The 15,746-nt window shown below is 39.8% G+C and overlaps 1 protein-coding gene and 1 long non-coding RNA gene across 2 annotated transcripts in view; both read right to left on the reverse strand.

Moving 5' to 3' along the window:
- BEND2 (BEN domain containing 2) overlaps window positions 1-15,746 on the reverse strand; it is a 66,803-nt gene that overhangs the window by 22,865 nt on the left and 28,192 nt on the right. Inside the window, exons 7-15 of the mRNA XM_032840840.1 lie at window positions 14,335-14,457; window positions 12,933-13,040; window positions 11,176-11,325; window positions 9,664-9,810; window positions 7,957-8,079; window positions 6,133-6,255; window positions 5,338-5,475; window positions 4,645-4,752; window positions 1,121-1,261 (exon numbers count right to left, since the gene is read on the reverse strand). Of these exons, the coding sequence (XP_032696731.1) occupies window positions 1,121-1,261; window positions 4,645-4,752; window positions 5,338-5,475; window positions 6,133-6,255; window positions 7,957-8,079; window positions 9,664-9,810; window positions 11,176-11,325; window positions 12,933-13,040; window positions 14,335-14,457 (1,161 nt within the window). The remainder of the gene's footprint in view (window positions 1-1,120; window positions 1,262-4,644; window positions 4,753-5,337; window positions 5,476-6,132; window positions 6,256-7,956; window positions 8,080-9,663; window positions 9,811-11,175; window positions 11,326-12,932; window positions 13,041-14,334; window positions 14,458-15,746) is intronic.
- LOC116857007 lies at window positions 1,223-7,993 on the reverse strand. The gene is made up of 4 exons (XR_004380668.1): window positions 7,957-7,993; window positions 6,133-6,255; window positions 4,645-4,752; window positions 1,223-1,261 (listed from the first exon to the last, which is right to left on the reverse strand). It is a non-coding gene; the product is annotated as an uncharacterized LOC116857007 (long non-coding RNA).

A 15,746-nucleotide genomic window follows, 5' to 3' on the forward strand; every position in this document is an offset into this window, starting at 1 on the left:
GGCTGAAGACCACATGGTTAGTAAGACACAGAGCTGGGATTTGACCCCAGACGGTCTGACTCAGGAGCCCATGCTCTTGACCATTGTGCTTTACTGTTTCATACCCCACGGATGTACCAGGAGTAACTTAGCTAATTCCCTATGGTTGCTTGTTTGGCTGTTTCCAATTTTTCACGATTCTGAAAAGAACATTACTGTACCAAAACTTAAATACAAATCTTTTCTATTGATTGAATTTTCAGGTATCAGTGGGATTACTGAGTCAACTGGCATGAATACTTCCACGGATTTTTATACAGATTACCCTTCAGAAAGTTTTCACCACCGTATACTTCTAACCACAGCATATCATAGTGCCCATTTAGTAATAAAGAATACAATATTTAAAGATTTTTTCTAGTTTAGTTAGCAAAACAATTTAAAAGAAAAGCATCTCCTCTAGGACAGGAGTCCGCAAACTACAGTCCCCAGGCCAACACCAGTTTGTGTAAAGCAAGTTACACTGGCACACAGCCACACCCATCCATCTACCTACATCTGTGGCTGCTTTCATGCGACAGCAGCAGAGCTAAGTAGTTGTGACAGACACCAGATGGCCCACAGAGCCTAAAATAGTTCTGATCTAGCCCATTACTGAAAAAGTTTGCTGAGCCCTGTGCTAGAATATTAATAAGAGAATAGCTACCAGAAGTAGAGACAATAAAGAACTATAAAATATTAGGAAGGCTTGCCCTTAGAAACTACAGAACTTAGGGTCCCCTCCTCTCTGCCACTGTGGCTTGGCAGGTAATACAGGAGGCTGTGAAGAAACATGAGCTTTAAGTCAGAGAGGACCGAGAGTTCCAGAACTGCCACTCACTAGCTCTGTGACTTTGAGAATGGGAGTAATAAAAACACCTACTTAGGAAGTCATTTGAATATTAATAGAGAAGAGATATGTCAGTTGATTAGCACAGTGTCTTGTACATAATACTCAGTAAGTGTTAGCCATTCTGATTAATATAACCTAAAACCAACCTTTAAAATAGAAAACAAAAAGCTTCCGTTAGCCTGTATCAAGGACGTTTGAAGAATGTAGGTTAAATGGCGCTGCTTGTAATATGTGTCATTTCGCACTTACCAAAACCAGAAGGGCCGCAGAGAGATGGCGAGACAGAATCTTGGTTATTGTCCTTTTCCAATACAACTGGGTAATTCATTATCTCAGGGACATTTCCCACTCTGCTTTCTGCTTTTAACAGTATTTCTACAGGTAAAAGCGCTGGAAGAAAAGGAGTCTCAATTGTAAATTCACCATCCGGCAAACTATTGTTCAGGTGTGAAGGGGAAATAAACACATTCTCAGACAAAGAAAACCACAAGTGTTTGTCACTAGCAGACCTACTCTTAAGGAGTGGCTACAGGAAGATCAACAGAAAAGTTATGATGACAGAAAGAATCTTGGTGCATCAGGAAGGAAAAGGGAACAACAGAAATAGCAGAAGTATGTATGAAGGGAAACTTGATCATTCATTCCGTATAAAATGGAACAGCTAGGGGTGCCTGGGTGGCTCAGTGGGTTAAGCCGCTGTTTTCGGCTCAGGTCATGATCTCAGGATCCTGGGATCAAGCCCCGCATCGGGCTCTCTGCTCAGCAAGGAGCCTGCTTCCCCTTCTCTCTCTGCCTGCCTCTCTGCCTGCTTGTGATCTCTGTCTGTCAAATAAATAAATAAAATCTTAAAAAAAAATGGAACAGCTACACTGGAAAACAGTTTGGCAGTTTCTTATAAAACTAAATCTTCAATGAAGGATCACATGACACAGAAATTTCACTCTTGGGCATTTATCCCAGAGAAATTAAAGCTCATGATATGACACCAAACCCTGCACACGAGTGTTCTTACCTTTATTCATAATAGCCAAAACCGTGACAACCCAGTTGTCCTTCAACAGGTGAATGGTTCAACAAGCCATGGTAAATCTAATACCACAGAATACCATTCAATAATAACAAGAAATAAAGAACAGAAGAGGCAGAAATATGGATGAATATAATGTAATCATGACTTCTATAAATCATGCTTCATGACCAACACAAAAATGAAAACGCCATCTGACATCCAAGACAATAAGTTAAAAGTGAGGAGGGCAAAGGAAATTAAGTGGAATTAAAAGTTTCAACACTTCATCCCAAGTGGTAAAATGCTGAGACCAGTAGACTGTGATAAGTCACATATATATAAAATAACATCCAGAGCGACCACTGGGAAAACTGTACAAAGCAATATATTAAAAAACATAAAGATGGAACACTAGAAAAATATTCACGTAACCCATAGGAAGGCAAAAGAAGATAAACAAAAAAAAGAATGAGAGGGGCGCCTGGCTGGCCCAGTCAGTAGAGCATGCAGCTCTCAGTCTCGGGGTCATGAGTTCAAGGCCCACATTGGCTGTAGAGATTACTTAAAAAAATTAATTAAAGGGGCGCCTGGGTGGCTGAGTGGGTTAAAGCCTCTGCCTTCAGCTCAGGTCATGATCCCAGAGTCCTGGGATGGAGCCCCACATCGGGCTCTCTGTTCAGCAGGGAGCCTGCTTCCACGCCCCCCACCCCGCCTCTCTGCCTGCCTCTCTGCCTACTTGTGATCTCTCTGTCAAATAAATAAATAAAATCTTTTTAAAAAAATTAATTGAAGAAACTTTAAAAAATGAGAAAATAGGAAACAAAAGAAATGTAACAAAATGATAGACTTAAGTCTATGATAGCAATGATTATCTGATATGTAATTAACCTAACCATATCAATTAAATGAAAACAAGTGATAACGTGGATAAAAAAGATCAACTCTGTGGTGTTTACAAGAAACTCTACAAATTCAATTACATAGATTGATTGAAAGTAAAACGATGGAGAAGCATATACCATGCAAACATAAGTCCAAAACACAGCAGAGTAGCTGCGTTGACATCAGATAAAGTAGACTTCAGAGCAAAGAAATTTACTACAAACAAAGATGAAAAAGATCAACCCTGAGGAAGACAATGATTCTCAACATACCAAATGATAAATTCTCAAAATACATGAAACAAAAACTGAAAGAGCTAAAAGAAGAAATAATGAAATCCATAATTAAATTTGAGGACCTCACATCCCCCCTCTCTTAGCAACCGGTGCAATAAGCAGACCAAAAATCAGCAAGGATACAGAAGATCTGAACAACACACTCGACCAACAGGATTCTCATTATAGAACATTCCACCCAACAAAACCAGAATAGATTTTTTTTTCGAATGCCTATGGAACAAATGTTCCTCTGTGCTAGGGAATGTGTGCAAAGTTGAAATGCCTACGGATCTTTCACCAAAACAAGGCACATCCTACACCAGAGGAAAAAAATCTCAACAAGTTTAAAAGAAAAGATATCATATAGAGTATATTTTCTGACCAGAATAGAATCAAATTAGGAATCAGGAATAGACAATAGAAAGTTTTCAAAGAAATAATAAAATACATAGGACTTAATGAAAATACAACACATCAAAATATAACTAAGGCAGTACTGAAAATGAAATCTATAGCATATATCTGTAATCTGAAATCTATAGCATAATATAAATGCTTGTATTAGAAAAGAGAACAGTTCTAAATCTATAATCTAAGTTCCTACACCAACAACTAAGAAGAGTAAAATAAACTCTAAATAAGCAAAGAGAATGAAATAATAAAGAATAAAAATCAGTGAAACTGAAAAATATGAAATCAATGAAACAAAAAACTGATGCCTCCAAAAGATTAATAAAGCTAATAAAACTCTAAAAAGAATTACAAAAAGAAAGAGATGACACAAATCATCGATACCAGGGATGAAAGAAGTAATCCAGCAGCCATCAAAATGATAATAGGGAATACAACAAACTGCTTTACGTTCATAAATTTGATAACTTAGAAGTAGCAATTCCTCCAAAATTACACAGACCAAAACTCAACCAAGATGACATAGATATCTAAGTAGTCCTATAACCACCAAAGACATTAAATTTGCAGTTAAAATCCTTCAGAAAAGGAATCTATAGGCCTGAATGATTTTACCAGAGATTTTTCACCAAACATTTAAAAAAGCAACACCAATTTCTCATATACTCTTCCATAAAATACTACAAAATTATAAAGGAGAGAACACATTAGCCCTTGAATGGGTTAGAGATGAAGCCAGGGAAGGAACGACACACGACATGGTTATAAACAGGCAACGAGAGGGTTCTTGGAAGTAATGAGACGCTTCTGTATCATGACTATAGTGGCAAATACCTGAACACAAGCATCTTACAAAAGTACAGAGCACAAAACACACATGCAAACAAACAAATGAAAGCAAGTAAGTCTGGGGACATATGAATAGATGTGTAGATTGTACTGATGTCAAAATCCTACTTTTGATATTTTACTCTATTTTTACAAAATATTAGCCTTGGGAGAAATGTGGTTGAGGGTACACAAGATCTCTCTGTATTAATTTCATGTATTACATGTGATTCTGAAATATCTTCAAATGAAAATTTTAATTTTGAAAAAGCTATCACTAAGAATTCATATTAAGAATGTTGATGAACATAAATTAGAGAGTGCTACTCACAATATGTAATTTTGTCACAACATTTCAAACTCACCAAAACCAGGAGCAAGAAAGAAAGATTCTGAGCCAGTATCTTGTTCGTTGTCATTTTCCATTAAAATTGGGGAATTCGTTGTCTCAGAATTCATTTCTTTGCCAGATTCTGTTTGAACAACATTTTGATCAGTGAAACATTCTCAAGTGCTGCAAGACAAGAAATCTCAACAGTGATTTTTCTATCACGCGAAACTATCTTTTAAGAATGAAGCAGGGGGCGCCTGGGTGGCTCAGTGGGTTAAGCCGCTGCCTTCGGCTCAGGTCATGATCTCAGGGTCCTGGGATCGAGTCCCGCATCGGGCTCTCTGCTCCGCAGGGAGCCTGCTTCCTCCTCTCTCTCTGCCTGCCTCTCTGCCTACTTGTGATCTCTCTCTGTCAAATAAATAAATAAAATCTTAAAAAAAAAAAAAAAAGAATGAAGCAGAAATAAAGACAATGTCAGACAAAGGAAAACTACAAAAAAAAGTGTTGCTGGCTGACTTATCTTTAAAACATGGCTAAAGGGAAATATGAGCAAAAGGATATGATGAAGGAAGGAGTCTTGGAGCATAAAGAAGGAAGAAAGAAGAACAGAAAGAGCAGAATCGTGCACGCAGAAAAAACAAGATCACTCATAAATCACTGGTGGGAGTGGAAATGGTACAGCTACACTGGAAAGAAGTTAGGCAGTATCTTACAAAACTCAACTTACCTTTACCGTAGGACCCAGCAACTGTGCTCTTGGGCGTTCTCTCAGAAAAATGAAAACTGATATTCACACAGAAGCCTGTACACGAGTACATGGCAGCTTTACTCCTAATAGCCCCAAACTGGAAACAACCCAGACATCCTTCAACCAGGGGCAGATAAACAAACCACGGTAGATCCATACCATGGAATAGTAGTCAGCGATTAAAAAGGAAGAACTAGAGACATACATGGCAACTTAGATGAAGCTGGAGGGAATCATGCTGAGTGAGGAAAGGCCATTCTGAGAGATTATATGCCATGTGAGTCTATCTACAGAAAGCTCTTGAAAAGACAAAATTCTAAAGAAGAAGAGCAGATGAGTGGCTACCAAGGGCAAGGACAGGGCAGAGTAGGCATAAGAGAGTAGGAAGAGGGAAACAGGTGTGGGTTTAAAGGGTGATGGAGGGTATGAAACGCAACTCACATCATGAAATTACTAACATAAAACATAAAACACACATAAACCCATGCACAGATACAAATAAAACTGAGAAGATCTCAATAAAATCCGTGGATTGTATCCATGTCTATACACTGCTTGTGATACTATAGTTCCGCCAGATTGTATCATTGGGGGAAACAGGGTGAAGGGTACACAGATGTGCAGCTAAAATTTTCTCAATACAGAACTTCTAATTTTTACCTAATTAATTTTAATTAATTTTTAATTAGGAAAAGCTACCATTAGATCACACGAAGGGTACTAATGATTCTAGATCACATAGGGCTACTTGTAATATGTTTCATTTTAACTCACCCACATTGGAAGGAATGAAGTAATATGCTGAAGTTTCTTGACCATTGTCATTTTCCACCAAAGCTTGATAATCTGTCATCTGGGTGCTATTCTCCAGGCTGGTTTCTGCTTTGACCAAAACTTCTATAAGGACAACATTTTTTAAATGCTAGAAGAAAAGACTACCAACCTCATGTTCTATATCCAATGAAACTATTCTTCTGTACTGAAGCAAAAATAAAGATATTTATGGACAAAGAAAACCAAAAATATTTGTCACTAACTGATTTATGCTTTAAAAAAAGGTTAAAGGAAAATCGTCTTACAAGAACACATATAAAAGAAAAAATTCTGGAGCATTGGGGAGAAAGAACAATGGAAAGAGCAAAAATATGGATGCAGAGAAACTGGATCACTCATGCATTGTTGGCAGGAAAATGGTACAAGCTACACTGGAAAGCAGTTTCTCAGTTTCTTATAAAACTAAGGATGCAATTACAAAAGGACCCAGAAATTGTGCTCTTGGGCATTCATCCCAGAGAAATAAAAACTTGTGTGAAAGAGTGCAATGAATGAAAAGCAAAACTAAATATGATAAACAAGTATCATAGCAGCTCTAACCCTAACAGTTAAAAACAGGAAACCTGGGGGCGCCTGGGTGGCTCAGTGAGTTAAAGCCTCTGCCTTCAGCTCCGGTCACGATCCCAGGGTCCTGGGATCAAGCCCCGCATCGGGCTCTCTGCTCAGCAGGGAGCCTACTTCCTCCTCTCTCTCTGCCTGCCTCTCTGCCTCCTTGTGATTTCTGTCTGTCAAATAAATAAATAAATCTTTAAAAAAAAAAAAAAAGGAAATCTGAAGGTTTTGAACAGATGAAGAGATTTTAAAAAAATCTTGGTGTATCCCTACATTGGAATAGTACTCAGCAAGAAAAAGGAAGAAATGACTGATCCCTGCAGCAACACGAACGAGCTCCCAGGAAATTACACTGAAGGAAAGAAACCAATATCAAACACCATGCAATTCCATTTATAGAACAACGCTGAATGGACAGATTATAGATCTGGACAGCAGATTCTAGATTGCCAGTAGTTAAGAGACAGGGCAACACATGGAACTGGGGAGAAAAGTCCTCTGGAGGGAGTAGGTGTGGTTACAAGAGAGCAATATGTTGTGATAATTTTCTACTGTTTTTGCAAGATGTTACCATTGGGAGAAATCGGAGAATGAGAACACAGGTTTTCTCTGTATTCTTTTTTACAACTGCACGTGCAGCTAAATTTTTCTGAAAATAAAAACTTTGATCAGAAAAAGTGACCACTGGACGCCTGGGTGGCTCAGTGGGTTGAGCCTCTGCCTTTGGCTCGGGTCATGATCTCGGGGTCCTGGGATCGAGTCCCGCGTCGGGCTCTCTGCTCGGCGGGGAGCCTGCTTCCCTCTCTCTCTCTCTCTCTCTCTGCCTGCCTCTCTGTCTACTTGTGATCTCTGTCTGTCAAATAAATAAATAAAATCTTTAAAAAAAAAAAAAAAAAGAAAAAGTGACCACTATCAGGGCGCCTGCGTGGCTCAGTCGGTTAAGCGTCTGCCTTCAGCTCAGGTCATGATCCCAGGGTCGTGGGATCAAGTCTCACATTGGGGTCCCTGCTCCGTGGGAAGTCTGCTTGTCCCTGTCTCCCAGCTCCTCCCCGCCGCTTGTGCTCATTCTCGCTCTCTCTCTCTCTCAAATACATAAATAAAATCTTTTTCTAAAAATTTAAAAAAAGAAAAATCTACCACTATCTTACACTAAGGATGTTGATGAATCTAGATTAAAAATGCTACGTGTCAAATGTATCATTTCAAACTCACCGAAACCGGGAGGAAGGCAACGTAACGAGGAAATGTCCTGACTACTGCGGTCTTCCAATAAAACTGGATAACTTATTGTCTCAGGGTTCTCTTCTGGGCTGGTTTGAGCGTTTACAAACATTCCTACAATTAAAATATTTTCAAATACTGAAAGACACGAAATCTCAGCCGTGAAATCTCGATCGGGCAAAACTGTCCTTCAATAAAGGAGCAGACTTGTGAGAACATTAACGAATGGACTTGGAGGGCATTATGCTAAGTGAAATAAGCCAGACAAGTAAAAAAAGACAAATACTGCATGCTATCACTTACATGTGGAATCTAAAAAGAAAAAAAAAAGTCAAACTCATAAGAACAGAAGGTAGAATAAATGAACAGCAGTTGCCAGGGGCCAGGGGGGTGAGGGAAGTGGGGAGAGGCTGGTAAAAAGGTACCAACTTTCAGTTATATGGTAGGTAGGGAAAGAGGATCTAGTGTACAGCCTGGTGACCATAGCTCGTAATAGTGCATCGCATCACTGAAATCTGCTTAGAGTAGAACTGAGCATTCTCCCCGCCAAAATATGAAAGGTAAATATGCAAGATGGCAAATATGTTAATGAACTCAATGGCAGGAATCATTTCACTAGGTACAGGTACATCAAATCATCACCCTCTACACGCTCTAAATATATTACAACTTTATCTGTCAATTTTACCTCCATGATGCTGAAAACAAGAAATGAATATCCAAACTGTTAAAAGAAAAAAAAAGAATGAAGGGAAAATTATGACATTCTCACACAAAGGAAAGCCAGAAGTCTTTGTCACTAGCTGACTTACATTTGAGAACAGTTAAATGAAAATCTGTCAGAAAAGAATGGTGAAAAAACAAATTGTGGAGCATTAAAAAGGAAGAAAGAATGACAAACGCAGCAGAAATCTGGATGCGGAGAAACTGGACCGCACCTACATTGCTGGCAGGAAAGTAAAATGGTGCCGCGTCTCTGGAAAACCGTGGGGGCAGGTTCTTATTATACTAAACATGCAATTACTGCACAAGCAAGCATTTGCATTCTCAGGCATTTATCTAAGAGAAATCAAGATTTATGTTTACACAAAAACCTGTCCATAAGCGGTCACAGCAATTTTACTTGTAATACTGAAAGCTGGAACGAAGTCCAGACATTCTTCAACCAATACACAAACCGTGAACCCCCGCACCATGGAATAGTACAAAGCAACAAAAAAGAAGGAAATGTTGATACACGCAACAAGTCAGATTACTCTCCAGCGAGTTATGCTCAGATGGGTGCGGTTTCAGAAAGGCAAGGTGACGCATCCTCATGGTGATGGCAATGTTCTCTATCTTGACCGTGGTTGTGGACACCAAACCTACTCATATGATAAAATCAAACAGAATTAACACATACACAAAAATCAATACAGTGGAATTGGGGGCCTTTCAGTAAGACTCGTGGGTGGTATCAATGTCAGTACCCTGGCTGTGATGGTCTATCATAATTCTGCAACATGTTATCACTGGCAGAAATGGGTAAAGCATCAATGAGATCTCTCTGCATTATTTCTTACAACTACATGGGTATCTTAAATTACTACGATATCACAAGTTTAATATTTTAAAAAAGCTATCGCTAGCTGGCACGAAGAATGTTGATACTTCTAGATTAAACAGTGCTACTTGAAATATGTATCATTTCAAACTAACCGAAATCGGGCGGGATGGAGAAAGATGAAGAGGCAGGAGCTGGGTCACTGTCATTTCCCGATGAAGTTTGGTAATACACTGTCTGACAGCTGTTTTCCAGGCTGGTTTCCGCATTTTCTGGCGTTTCTACAAGTACAACTTTTTCAACTGTTGAAAGACAAGAACTCTTAACTGTGAATTCTGTACTGAGTGAGATTATCTTTCAGGAAAGAAAGAGGAAATAAAGACACTCTTGCACAAAGAAAAATCTTTTAAAAAACTGTTCCTAGCAGATTTACTATTAGAAGATAGCTAATGGAAGATCTCCCAACGGAAAGGATAGTATGAAAGAAGGAAGCCTGTGGCATCAGTACGGAAGAAATAGTACTAGAAAGATCAGAAATATAGATGGGGAGAAAGTGGATCCCCCATACATTGCTACTGGAAATGTAGACTAGTCCAGCCTCTCTGGAAAACTGTTTGGCAGTCTTTATAAAACCAAACATGCTATTATCGTTAAGACTCAGCAACTTCACGCTTGGCATTCATGACAGAGAAATGAAAACTTGTATTTACATAAAAATCAGTACGTGAATGTTCACAGCAGCTCAACTTTACTTCTTGTATCCACAAACTTGGAAAGAAAAAAAAAAGCAGATGTCCTTCAATGTGTGAATGTTTAAAAAAAAAACAAACTGTTGCATATCTATACCACGGGAAACTCTCCATCAATTGATGAGAAATAAAAACTTATATTTACCCAAAACTGTGTACACGGATATTTAAAACTGCTTTGCTCCCTAATGGCCAAACACTGAAAAAAATTCAGATGTCCTTCAGTAAGTGAACAATCAGACAAAATGTAATATATCCATAGCACTATTTTCAGCAATAAAAGGAATAAACTATTGATACAGACAATAAACTAGATGAGTGTCCAGGCAATTCATCTGAGTGGGGGAAAAAAAGCTAATCCGAAAAGGTCACATCATGGAAGACTCCACTTCTATAACAATCTGAAGAGACAAAATTACAGCAACGGAGAAAAGATCGGAGATAGCCCGGTGTTGAAGATAGGTCTTGGGGGCAGGGGAGGTGGGTAGGGTTGTAAAAAGATGCACTAACAAGGGATCCTTGAGTGATGGATGTGATCTCTACCTTGACTGTGGTAGATGTGCGAACCCACTCATACGATTAAATTACATAGTAATAAATACACACATGCACACACACACACACACACACACACGGGTGCAAGTAAAACCGGAGGCATCTCGATCACACCTGTGAACCGTATCAATGTCAATGGCTGGGTTGTAACACTCAACTACGGCTCTGCCGGGTTAGGTATCACTGGGGAAAATACGGAAAGCATAAGCGGGATCTCTCTGTGTTATTTCTTACAACGGCACCAAATCTTGAATTACATCAAAATTAAAAGTTTCAACAAAAGCTATAACTGGCTTGTATTAAGGATGTCGATGAACCTAGATGAAACAGGGCTACACGTGATATGTATCATTTTGAACTCACCAAAATTGGGTGGGAGTGAGGCAGATGAAGAGTCAGTCCCTGGGCCATTGATACTTCCCAGTAAAGCTGGGTAATAGATTGTCTTAGAGCTGTTTTCCTGGCTGGTTTCTGATTTTTCCGGCACTTCTATGAGTATGAATTTTTCAACCGCTGAAAGACAAGAACTGTCAACTGTGAATTCTCCATGAGGCAAAACTACCCTTCAGGACAAAAGAGAATTCTGCAACAAAGGAAATCTAAAATCTGTCCCCAGCAAACTTACCTGTATATAAAGAGGAAAGGAAACTCTTCCAACAGAAAGGACATGATGAAAGAAGGGAATGTGGAACATCAGGAAGAAAGAAAGCACAATGGGAAGAACAGAAATGTGGCTACAGAGAGACACAATCACTCATCCATTGCTGGTGGGAATGAAAACTGGTAGTGTCTCTGGAAAGCTGTTTGACGGTTGCTTTATAGAACGAAACAAGCTATTACCAGAAGATCCAACAACTGCATTCTTGGCATTCGTGACAGAAACAAAAACATTATTTACACAAAAACCGGGACGTGGATGTTCACGGCAGCTTTACTCCCAATACCAAAAACCAGGGGGGACAAAGCGACAACAACTCATGTCCTCCGGTGGCTGAACGGCTGCAAACGACTCTTGCACACGGCAGCTACACAAAAGGGAAAATGCGCTGCTCCATCCAACAATCTGGATGAGTCTTCAGGGAATTATGCTGACGGAAAAACACGGAACAATCTTCAAAGGTTACATACCGTAAGATTCCCTTTATAGAACAGTCTTGGAGTGACAAAATTATAGAGAGCGGTGTTTGCCAGGGGCTGGGGGAATGGACGATGGGGAAGGAAAGGGCAGCCCGACAGAGGGGGGTATGGTTCTAAACGTGCAAGACGAGGGGGCGCCTGGGTGGCTCAGCGGGTTAAAGCCTCTGCCTTCGGCTCAGGTCACGATCCCAGGGTCCCGGGATCGAGCCCCACTCCCGGCTCTCTGCTTGGCGGGGAGCCTGCTTCCTCCTCTCTCTCTGCCTACTTGTGATCTCTGTCTGTCAAATAAATAAATAAATAATCTTTTTAAAAAAATAATATAAAATAAAAGTGCAAGACGAGGGATGCCTGCTCGGAGGCTCAGTCAGTTAAGCCTCTGGCTCTTGGTTCCAGCTCCGGTCATGGTCTCAGGGTTGTGGGATCGAGTCAGACTGTGTCAGACTTCTCCACACTTGGTGAGGAGGCTGCTTGAGATTCTTTCTCTCCCTCTACCCCTGCCCCTGGCTCGTGCGCTCACACACACACACTCACTCTCTCTCAAATAATAAATAAATAAATAAAATCATTTTAAAAAGGAGCAAGATGAGGCATTTCAATGGCAATGGAAATGTTCTGTATCCTGACTGGGGTGGTGGACATCAAAGCTACTCACATGATAAAATGAGATTCAAATAAATACAAATGCACACAAATCACCACAAGTACAGCTGGGCACATCTCAGTAATATCTGTATATTGCATCCACGTCAATACCCTTATTGGGATATTTTACTACAGTTTTGCAAGATGTTATCAGTGGGAAAAATGGGCAAAGCTTAAAATGGATGTCTGGATCTTGTTTCTTATAAATATATGTGAACCTAAAATTGTTTTAAAATAGCTTAATTTTTTAAAAAAAGAACTACCACTAGCTTCCATTAAGGATGCTGATACATCTAGATTAAACACAGCGCTACTTATAATACGCATTATTTGAAACTCACCAAAGTTGGGTGGGAGGCAGACAGATGAACATTGGTCACTGTTATTTCCTGATAGAGTTTGGTAATTTGTCATCTCAGGGTTGTTTTCCAAGCTGGTCTCTGTTATTACTGGCATTTGTACAGAAAGAACATTTTTCAAGTGCTTAAGAAAAGATCTCCCAACCGTTAATTCTCTATGTAGCAAAACTATCCTTCATTACTGTATAGGAAATAAAGACATTGTCACATGAAGAAAACCTGAAAGAACTTGTCCCTTGCAGACTTACCCTTAAATAAAGGCCAAAGGAAAATATTTAAACAGAAAAGGTATGATGAAAGAATGGATCTTTAAGTATCAAGGAGAAAGAACAATGGAAAGAGAAGATAAAGGCATAAAGAGAAATTGTGTCATTTATATATTATATGTGGAAAGTCAAATGACACAGCTCCTCTAAGAAAATGTTTAGCAGTTTCTTGTAAAACTACACAGGAAATTATCATATGACCCAAAATTGCCCTCGTGGGCATTCACCGCAAAAAAAATATAAAATTGGGGTGCCTGGGTGGCTCAGTGGGTTAAAGCCTCTGCCTTCAGCTCAGGTCGTGATCTCAGGGTCCTGGGAACGAGCCCCATATCAGGCTCTCTGCTCAGCGGGGAGCCTGATTCCTCCTCTCTGTGCCTGCCTCTCTGCCTACTTGTGCTCTCTCTCTGTCGAATAAATTTTTTAAAAATCTTTAGAAAATATGTATAAATTTAAGTGTCCAGAAAAGCCAGTACATAACTGTTTACAGAGTTAAAGTTCTAATGGGCAAAAGTTAGAAATCTCCTGGATATCCTTCCATGGGTGAAGAAACAAACAGTTGTAGATCCTTACCATGGGAGAACATTCGACCATTTTTTTAGGGGAAAAAAAAGTCATGCCCAAAGGCTATATCGTATTTTAATTCCATTTAAATAACAATATTCAAGTGACAAAATTCTAGAAAGGGAGATCAGTTCACTCTTTGCTAGGATATGAAGAAAAGGTGGCCAGAGGAAGGTCATTGAGGTCATTAAAGGGCAACAGGCAGTGACAATGAAAGCATTCTGGGTCACAACTATGATGATAAATAAAATTCATGGAATAAAATTGCACGGAACTGAAAACACACACACACACACACACACACACACAAATGTGGACTGAATCAATGCCACTACCTAGTTGTGCTATTTTACTATGGTTTTCCAAGAGGTGATCATTGGGGAAAAATGGGTAAAACATAAATGGGATCCCAGATATCATTTCTGACAGCTACATGCGAATCCACAATTACCTCAAAATAAAAAGCTTCATTAAAAAAAGAGCTGGCACTGACTTGGCATTAAAGATGTTGGGGAAGCTAGAGGCATGACTTGTAATATGTATCATTTCAAACTCACCAAAATTAGGAAGGATGAAAACAGATGAGACAGTATCTTGGCCACTGCCATCTCCCCGGGAACTTGGGTAATATACTGACTCCGTACTGTTTCCAAGGCTGGCTTCTGCTTCTCCTGGCATTTCTACAAATAAAAGGTTTTCAGGAGCTGTAATACCAGAACTCGCATCCACAAATTCTACATTGGATGAAACTATCCTTCCAGAAAGAAGGGGAAATAAAGACATCGCACACAAAGGAAAACAAAAAAGATTTTTGTCCCTGGCAGGCTTACTCCTACAGAAAGGTTAAAGGAAAATCTTCTGTCAGGAAGGATATGAGGAAAGAGGTCTGAAGAAGGAACAACATAAAGAGAAGAAACAAGGATGCGGAGAAACCGGATCACTCATAAAAAACTAAACATGCAAATAACGTATAACCAGGGATTGCACTGCTGGGTATTCGTGTCCGAGATACGAAAACTTCTATTTATTCAAAAACCTGTACGTGAACATCCGTGGCAGTCTTGCTGCTAATAATCGAACACTGGGTTTGGTGGGGGGGAGGGCAGGAGGAACCAGAAATCCTCTTTGACAGATGAACTCTTAAACTATAGCATACTTATACAGGGAACAGGACCGAACAATAAAAAGGAAGGAACTAGTGATACACGCAACAACTTGGTTTAGTCTTCAGGGATCTCCCTGGAGTGGAAAAAAAAAAGCCAATTTCAAAAGGTGACATACTATATGCATCGACTAGGTAACAATTTTGAAGCAACAAAGTTCTAGAGAGAGAGAGAAGATACAGGGGGGCCAAGAGTCAGGGAGAGGAGAACAGAGACGCGACTCAAGTAAACGTCCTGGTGATGGCAACGTTCTATACCTTGACTGTGGCCGTGGACGTGCAAAGGTCACGTGATAAAACTGCAGGGAACCAAATGCACAGACACACAGTGAAACAAGTCAGCCCAGGGTGAGTAAGATCTGCGCGTTATAGCACATCAGTATCCAGCTCAGGATGTTTCGCCGGAGTTTTTACAAGATGCCACCTTTGGGGGAAATTGGCTAGGGGGCATCACTCAATTATTTCTTAAAACTACATGTGAATCTACACTTATCCCATAAAACTTTTAACACAAAAAACAGCTATAGCCAACCACGCTTCAATTTAAAAACCAGCTATTGCTAGTTTCCATTAAGAATGTCTTTAGGGACGCCTGGGTGGCTCAGTCGTTAAGCGTCTGCCTTCAGCCCAGGTCATGATCCCAGGGTCCTGGGATCCAGCCATGCGTGGGGCTCCCAGGTCAGCAGGGAGCCTGCTTTTCCTCTCCCTCTCCCCCAACTTGTGTTCCGTCTCTCACTGTGTCTCTCTCTTCCAAATAAATAAATAAAATTTTTAAAAAATAAATTTTAAAAAGAATGCTTTTTAATG

The sequence above is a fragment of the Lontra canadensis genome, unplaced genomic scaffold (genome assembly GCF_010015895.1).
Source record: "Lontra canadensis isolate GAN:19392208 unplaced genomic scaffold, GSC_riverotter_1.0 scaffold116, whole genome shotgun sequence".
NCBI lineage: Eukaryota > Metazoa > Chordata > Mammalia > Carnivora > Mustelidae > Lontra > Lontra canadensis.